This window comes from Lytechinus pictus, chromosome 5 (genome assembly GCF_037042905.1).
Source record: "Lytechinus pictus isolate F3 Inbred chromosome 5, Lp3.0, whole genome shotgun sequence".
Taxonomy (NCBI): Eukaryota; Metazoa; Echinodermata; class Echinoidea; order Temnopleuroida; family Toxopneustidae; genus Lytechinus; species Lytechinus pictus.
In genome coordinates this window covers 51,380,951-51,389,784 of record NC_087249.1, presented here as the reverse complement: position 1 = coordinate 51,389,784, position 8,834 = coordinate 51,380,951, and the positions used below count along the sequence as shown (strand labels likewise).

Here is an 8,834-nt window from a genome sequence, read left to right as displayed (position 1 = left end):
TTGCTGAAACAAGGGCCTGTTGCATAAATCTTCTGCCATTAATAAAATATGGCAAATAAACAAAATTTATGCCATTGACAAACTTTGGCAAACAAAATTGCCAGATTTTTTTTCTTTTATGCAACAGGGTCCTGTGTCAAGATGAGAGATATGTGTGTAGTAATCCAATTTAATTCAAATAGACTTGCAAATTTGGCTAATTTGGTCCACAATAATCCTCATCTGGTAATCATTTCAAAATACATGTAAGAAAGATGATTAACAGAGAATTGTTATTTCCACCAGCGTTTGTGACCTCTTCCCCCATTCTGATTCTAAATTTACTTTTTGTGCACAATTTGAGAAACAGCCTTGATATCTCACTACATTATGGCTTCATTTATACCCAGATTTGAATTTTGAAGGGAATCAATAAAAACATTCATGTATACATCTCTCCTGAATAATTTCATGTAACAACGCAACTGTATGCACTACATACAATACTAGAGGAAGCTATAAAAATTGGCACATAGATTAATTCACTAGAAAGCAGCAAAACTACAAATAAAATGTAAGAAATTAAAAGTAAAACAGAGAAAACAAAAGCCAATTATTGCAGTTTGCATTCAAAACTTAAATCAGTGGTTTACTGTCTAGGACACACTGATTCTCTTTCTAAATTGTGAAACTTTGATTCTCAGACTTGTCAATAAGGGACAAAATAGCTTATCTAGAAAGTGACAAATTATAAAAATCAGTGGAAATAACCCCTGAAAATAATAGAGGTGCCAATAAAGCAACATGAATTGAATAACACATACTTGCATTTTCTAAGATAAAATTATTTTATAATCGAGATTTGAGAATATGAATATAAGCAGCACGTTAGTCCATGATAGCTTATTTCAAGGACTTCAAGAAATACAATAATTTTTGTGTATATACAATGAGGATTTTGGACAGTTACTCTAGTTTAATTTAAGGAAATTTTGGGTAGAGTTTTGGGATTTAAAATAAGCACAAGGACTCATGTACTGTAAGCAACAATACCCCCATGCTTATCTCAATTTAGCCAAGAGATGGACTTGGCTATTCTCATATTCATGTACTCAATAAAATAATAAGCGTGACTTTCACAAACCTTTTCAAAGTGTCTTTCTTTTTTTGTCTTTTTTAGCAATTTAGAACACAGGAAGAGATCAAACTGAAATTGGAGAGAAAACAAAATATCGCTTGTCAACTTCAATGTCTGAATTGTTCACATAAAAATATACACAAGGAGTTAACATGAATATAGCATGCATGATGTGGCTCAAGCATATAAATATATGAATACTGACAAGTAATCTGGGTGCATTAAGAACAAATTTTGTTGATCTCCAATAAATCTATAATTAAATTTTGAATAATAGTTTTTTGACAAAATTGAGTAAATACTGTAAGATGAAACAGAGAGCAAGTGTAGAAAATATCAATAGATTGAAATACAAAAGCAGGAAGACAACAAGAAATTAATTTTTCTTGCTTTTGCAATTATGTGAATCAGTGGTGGTGCCCATGAATTCTTGACTTTACAGAAATATGACATTTTCACACTTTTATTCTAGTATACATGTATAGTCTAGGTTGCATTTACTGGGCAAGTTGGCAACAGCGATGACTCATGCACTAGCCCTTTTTTAATCAAATTTACACTTGGCCAATCGTGTAGGTGCATAAAGGGCCCTTGTATCCTGGATTTGAAAAAAAAATATTCACAAATAATTCTTTTTTTTTCAATGCCCATATTGTACAGTGCGTCCCAGAAAAAACGAAACCGAGATTTAGCAATGATTTATCATAACTTAATCAAAAATAAAATAGACAAATGACCGACCAATGTAAAGCTTAGAATCTCCTCTTTCATTTGATATTATTTAGATTATTCCTCATTCACGCATGAGTGAGCAAAAACAATTTGAAGGAAGGATACCAAAAACTCATTTGGCGGGGGGTTTATGAATTTCAAAAAGAAAATCACATGTCTTAAAAGTTCAATATCTGCTCTTTAATTTGATACCTCAATTACAGAATATGGTCAAGAAATAACAAAGTTCTGGTTATTTGAAATAAGGCTTGAATTTCCATAATTTCATTAAATAAACTGTTTTCACCGGTTTCCCACAGAAGCTATCGCATGGTTAACAAAAGACTTAATGCATGGCTGATCGTAAACAAAACGGAGTGTCGAGTGAGTTTGAACGCTAGCCTGTAAGACCTCTTCATTTTATGAAATTATTGAATTCAAGCCTTATTTCAAATAACCAGAACTTTGTTATTTCTTTACCATTTTCTGTAATTGAGGTATCAAATTAAAGAGCAGATATTGAACTTTTTAAAAATGTGGTTTTCCTTTTGAAAGCTAGATACAATCCGCCAAATGACTTTTTGGTATCCCCTCTTCAAATTGTTTTTGCTCACTCATGCGTGAAGGAGAAATAATCTAATTAATATCAGATTAAAGAAGAGATTCTAAGCTTTACATTGATAGGTCATTTGTCTGTTTTATTTGTGATTAAGTTATGATAAATCATCGCTAAATCTCGGTTTCGTTTTTTCTGGGACGCACTGTATATAATTTGAGATATTTAATTCATGTATATGTGAAGCGCATAGAGACCTTGTGTATTATGCGCTATAGAAATGTAATTTTATTATTATTATTATTATCTCGCACAAAATCTCTAATTCAATGATGCCTTTCATTTGGATAGTATAAATTGTGAACATCATTAATTTGTACAATTGTTGGTCGAGACTACTCACAAATCACACATAGAATACATGCACATAATCATACAAAGTAGCTTCATCAGGCTGCTATTCAAGACATTAAAGACATAAATCATATTCAGCCGTCATTAAAGCTTTACAATACGTTACCAATTCTGAGTACATCATTTTCAAAGGAAGATAAAGGAGCACTGAAATATGTTTAATTGGAGTACTTTGTTTGGTGGGAAACATTTCAATTTTCCAGCATCACACTTTAATAATAAACAGCAAATTCTGGATGAAATAATAAAATAAACTAGAATGCCACTTCAAATAGATGCTAAAAAGTAGCAAAGTCATATTGATTTTGTAAGCGAAAATGTGTTTTCAATAGACAGGGAAACCACTAGGTCTCCTTTAAAGGGGAATCCAGTCCAAATAAATAATTGTTTTGAGAGAAAAAAGATAAATCAGACAATTTGATAGGTGAAAGTGTGAACAATATCGGACAAACAAGAAAGTTATGAATTTTTAAAAGTTGGTAATGTTTATACTGATGGAGACTTCAAATTGGCCACATTTGTGATGACACAGTGATGTATGGCAAGGACTACTCTTCTATGGTCTATGGATCATCTTGTCAGAAGGGTTGGGGTACAAATTAAATTATTTTGAGAACATAATTTATTTACAATTTTTTTTATATAAGACAGTTTATCAATATTCTGATTAATTGACATGCAACACATGTTTCGTATATTTTTATTGTTTCTTGTGATGAATAAAAAGTGCAAAGATAAAAAAAAGGACAACTCTTCTATGTACTCCAATACAAATAATGGCTAAAATGTAAGATTTTCAAAAGTTTTACTTAACATTGTACTTTTCTTCCATGAGGATATAAAACAGGGGAATAGGTACTTGGGAGGAAACTACAAATCCCTGATAATTAAGTACATGGCCTATGGGAAAGTTGTCCTCGCCCCTTGTCATAATTTACTTACCCAGTTGCCAATTTGAAATTTGTATAGTCTTTATAGGTCTTTCAATTATAAAGCAGCCATAACTTTCTTATTACCTGTCCAATTTCTTTCAAACTTTCACCATTCTGTTTTACTTGTTTTTCTCCTTTCCCACACATTTTATGACCAAGGTTGGATTCCCCTTCAACCCCCCCCCCCCCCTCCCATACATGGGGGTCTGAGCAGCGTTCTAGCTGGGCTAAAGGGGTCAGAGTCACCTTGAGATTCCTTTTGGGGTAACATTTAACTCAAGTGTAAAATTCCTGGCATTCTGGGGCACTTGCAACACTTCTTTACTACAAAATGCAAATCATATATGCCCTTGTAATGGGTTTAACAGAGAGTTCCAACTTTCTGGGGGAAAAAATATCAAAAAATACATATATTCATTATATTTTTTATGTAAAAAAAGTCAGAACTGTGGCATCCCTGAATACTAGAATATATTCTGGTATTGTATATTTATTTTTTTCTCTAAAGTGGCAACCTTGAAAAAAAAAATCACAAAAGCATGAACATCAGAAGAAGGAAACAAGCATTTCTGATCAGATGACAGATGTTCATTATCATCCATCTCAAATAAAAAAAAAGATAATAAATGTAGTTATGACACAATTATATTATTTAAGTTTGCATGTCAAATTATAATTTACAACCACATAATTTCAGTGTTTGATGAATGCTACTCTGTCACCCCTTCATGGGTGACTAATTTCACTTGTTCAGTTTGTTTGAAAAATGAATACTTTCTTTTATACCTGAAGAAAGAAATCTTAGTAATGATGACAAATTTTCCTTGTCCGTGCTATACCTGTAAAGAGTATACTTTTTTCAATTTTTTTTCAAGTAGTAATGATTTTTAAATAGTAATTATTTTTGAATTAGTGATGATGGTAATTTTCCTTGTCAGTCATATGCCTGCAATAAGTATACTTTGAGCCTATACATGGGCCCTGTCTTACAATAGAGTTGCAACTGATTCAAATTGTGATTGATCTCAAATTCCCTATTATCTCTTAACCACGTATATCTAGACCAATCGCTATTTCAGTCTGATATGAATTAATTGCAACTCTTTGTAAGACAGGGCCCGGATTGCCTGATCAATTTCTGGGCGATTCCATGCTAGAAAAATCAGCAATTTTCCCAACACCCGCTGTCCAACAAACAAAAAAATTCAATTTGTTTTGTGGTAATACTAAAGTACTATGGGGTAGTAATGTAAAAAAATGACAACCAACAAAATAATGTTGTCCATGGGTGAGTTAGAGGTGAAAATGTGTCGTACAGGACATTTCTGAATCCAGTACAACACACAACATTTTACCCATAATTCGCCTAAAATCAAACATTTTTTTCACGTCACTACCCACTGTAACTTTATCATCGACTAAAAATGAAGTTCTATTGCTCAAGCATGCAGCTAAGAGACTAGAAATTGTTGTCGAAATGTCCCATACGACACGTATGGAATCGCCCTTCTCACTCTTATGATGGAAATTAAACAATTGCATGGCAAATGGTATAAAATCACTTCAATATCTCCGATAAATAACATATTAACCTCCATATACATCAAACAGTGATTATTACAGTGCATTGCAATATCGCATTGTATATTTACATGAATATTGTACAAGTGACATATACACACAGAACCCGATCAAAATACAAATAAAATATTTGGCATCCAGATATGACAACAAATTGCATGTCTTTAAAATGTTCATTTTTAAATATCAACTGAAACCCATATTTCAGGTTACATGTACGTGTATGTTAAAGCGTTTGTACATGTACATAGTTGTTCAATTTCAACACTCAACTATAAAACCCATCAATACCGCATTATACATGTATACACTATGAGAACACGTAGTACTCTGCAGATATATTTAAAGTACTTTGGTTGACATTCATAGCTAAAAATATAATTTCTTTTAGAAAGAACCCTGTTTGCTAATTATTGATGTACTCCAATGAAGGCCACCCCTGTAAAATGAAAAATGTTATGATTATGAAAGTAGGCAGCTTAATTCAAAGGTATCTTCTTTTTAAGGTGGAGCGTTGTGGCCCAGTGGATTAGTCTTCGGACTTTGAAACAGAGGGTCGTGGGTTCGAATCCCAGCCATGGCGTAATTTCCTTCAGCAAGAAACTGATCCACAGTGTGCTGCACTCAACCCAGGTGAGGTAAATGGGTACCGGTAGGAAGTAATTCCTTAAAAAGCTGTGTGCGCTATGAACGCCTAGCTTAGCCGGGTAATATAGGAGCGCCTTGAGCACCTAACAAGGTGGATATGTGCGCAATATAAATACCCTATATTACTATATTATTAAGATAAAAAAGAAAACCCTCAGTACATACAGCTGACCTTCATAGAGGTGAGATGAGGTCGGTTATGGATGGTCAAGATAGGAGTATCAACAGTTGTCAGAAAGGTGGTCAAATTGTTTGTAAATGGTTCAAGATGGTCATGGATGAGGTTGTACATGTAAAGTGATAAACTGCGGTCAAAAGGGATAATCAAAAAGTTTGTTGCTTGATATACATGTAGATGGTCAAGACAGGTGGTCAAGGGGTCTGACTGCAACTGACTTTACAATTTCTATTCCTCTCTTGCAAATGCAAAGGACTTTTGTACCTTTTGACAAACCAGGCTCTTTTTTGTGGCAAATGATTTGCTAATTGCCAGGAATCACTTTAAAATTTCAAAATGATCCTAATTAATCCACTCTGAGACACTATCTCTACACAGATAAAGGTCAATATCTTAAGATAAAGGTCGATATTGTACTTAAACTAATATCTGATAAGAATGAACCGATTGATTAAGGAGTTGACGGTATGTCACATATATGCTATCATTATTATTCATAATACATGCCCCAAATGGTACACTCCATGATGCATAGGTGAATTTATCATTTTAAGAGAGCAAGCAAAGAAAAATTGAAATTAAATCTATTTGGCAGTGATAAAACTCAAATGCATAAAGGGTACAACTACATGTACTTCCCATTTTCAATGGCTGTCCTATGGTAACTTTTAATCAGGTTTTATATCTAAAGTTTTTTTTTCACTCCCCGATTCGTAACAAAACTAATATGTTAAAAATCCACTGGTAAGTTTCTTATTAAATAACATGTGTACCAGAAACTGAAATCAAAGTTCTTGTGATCAGAAATTTGGAAGAGCGAGTAACAGATAGAGGAAGAGAGAGAGAGAGAGAGAGAGAGCGGAAGAGAAACAAAGAAAAAGTGGGAGTAAAGGGGATGGTAAATGATAGACTTTGAGAGAGGTCTCCAAAAGTGTCTGGAAAGCGTTCAGACCAATCTCAACAAAGGACACTACTGGGGCCGATATCACAACTGCACATCAGCGTTAAACCCCAAATACACAGAGCACCAGCTTGTCTAAAGACTACAAGTACTCCAAGGAGAGTTGGTTTCTTTCACATCAAACTTCCAAAAGCCCACTTTGCAAAATGGTCAAAGAGCTTTCCAACTGCACTCTTGTCCTCCTCGTTCCTCGAGACAAAGGGTGTCTTGAGGGGCTTGTTGAGGACATCGACTAGTTTCGGAGGCTCCCAGTCTGGCTGGTGGAAGGTCAGGTTGAACATGGCTCCCCAGCGGCTGAAGATGGCCTTCTCTGTGATGAACCGATGGCCGCCCAGGTAGCGGGTGTCCTCATGGCTCTTGTAGTAGTCGCATTCTGTGGGGTTGTCCCAGGTCTGGAAGTAGTGGTAGCGGATTTTGGAATCTATGTTTCTCCTGTGGGTGGTAGAGGGTCAAGGAGATACAAAGGAAGAATGTTGACAACCATTATCATGATTACAATACACCTGTACGTGCTCTGCATTAATCATGCCGTAAATTTGAAAACCTGTATGTATACATAAAATGCACAATCAAAGAGAATAATTGCTACAGTGAGTACATTATCACTTTCGATATCATAGCAATCCAAAGTAACATGTACTAATTATTGTATAGCACTAGAATAATATTAAAGGGGAGCATTTCATGAAAGGACTTGTCAACAGTTAATTAAGTAACGGTGCTTCTCAGCCAATCACAATCAAGGAAAGCGATAAGATCTGACAACTTGTCGGAAAAAAATGTTGATGAAAAGCTCCCGTGTTGAAATTAATGTAAAGCCAGTAAATCCAAGTCCGCGAATGCCCTCATAGCTGACCTCATTTTTTTCATTTTCCCTCCCATATATACTGTATAAGAATGTGCCATACAAAAAGTGGACTTGCCCTTGAATGAAATATCCATACTTTAGGCATATCGAATTTGTGATGTGCATATCATTATAGATGGGAGATTTATCATTTCATGTTCCAAAAATCACTTATTCATTTTCTATTTTTTCTTGTATTTTAAAGACTATATTTTATTAGAACTTTGGGGGCTATTAGTATTTTTTTTGTTTTCAGGAGCTACAAGAAACAATTATGTGGTGATACCATCTGACTAAATGTTCAGACATTTTACTTTTTGTTATGAAACTAAGGTCAAATGATTTAGGCCTACAAGATAAGAGTAATCTTGATAGTTCATTCACTGTGAACTTGATGTCCAGAACTTCAGATCCCCAAATAATTTCAGACAAGGCAAAAGCGATTTTGTGTCTCGCCCACTTATAAAAATAACCAGAAATATCGTGATTTGCGAGGGCACGCAACAGAATTGTATCGAAACTTCATTGTGAAATGACTGGGATGGAATAACACTTGTCATAAGAGCCTTGCACATAAACTTTAATGTTGACCTGAAAATGACCTTTGACCTTACCATGTGACCTCTGACTGCAGCATAACATGCAGGTCCCCCAAGTCCATCTACCATCCAAGTTTGGTTGAAAAGTGACTTACGGTTGCGGAGTTAGGTGTCATAAGAGAGTCTTGCATGTAAACTTTAACGTTGACCTAAAAATGACCTTTGACCTTATCATGTGACCTCCAACTGCAGCATAACATACAGGTCCCCCAAGTCCATCTACCATCCAAGTTTGGTTAAAAAGTGACCTACGGTTGTGGAGTTAGGTGTCATAAGAGTCTTGCATGTAA

The 8,834-nt window shown here is 34.6% G+C and overlaps 1 protein-coding gene across 5 annotated transcripts in view; it reads right to left on the bottom strand.

The window, feature by feature from the left end:
* Window positions 1–3,002: 3,002 nt before the first annotated feature.
* LOC129261123 (alpha-N-acetyl-neuraminyl-2,3-beta-galactosyl-1,3-N-acetyl-galactosaminide alpha-2,6-sialyltransferase-like) overlaps window positions 3,003–8,834 on the bottom strand; it is a 45,526-nt gene continuing 39,694 nt past the window's right edge. For 3 of the 5 annotated variants that reach the window (XM_064099206.1, XM_064099208.1, XM_064099207.1), the window contains exon 6: window positions 3,511–7,530. In XM_064099206.1, coding sequence (XP_063955276.1) covers window positions 7,212–7,530 — 319 coding nt within the window. In that variant the 3' untranslated portion in view covers window positions 3,511–7,211. Of the gene's footprint in view, window positions 7,531–8,834 lie in introns of all 5 variants that reach the window. The other 2 variants (XR_010293508.1, XM_064099205.1) reach the window with 2 other exon arrangements.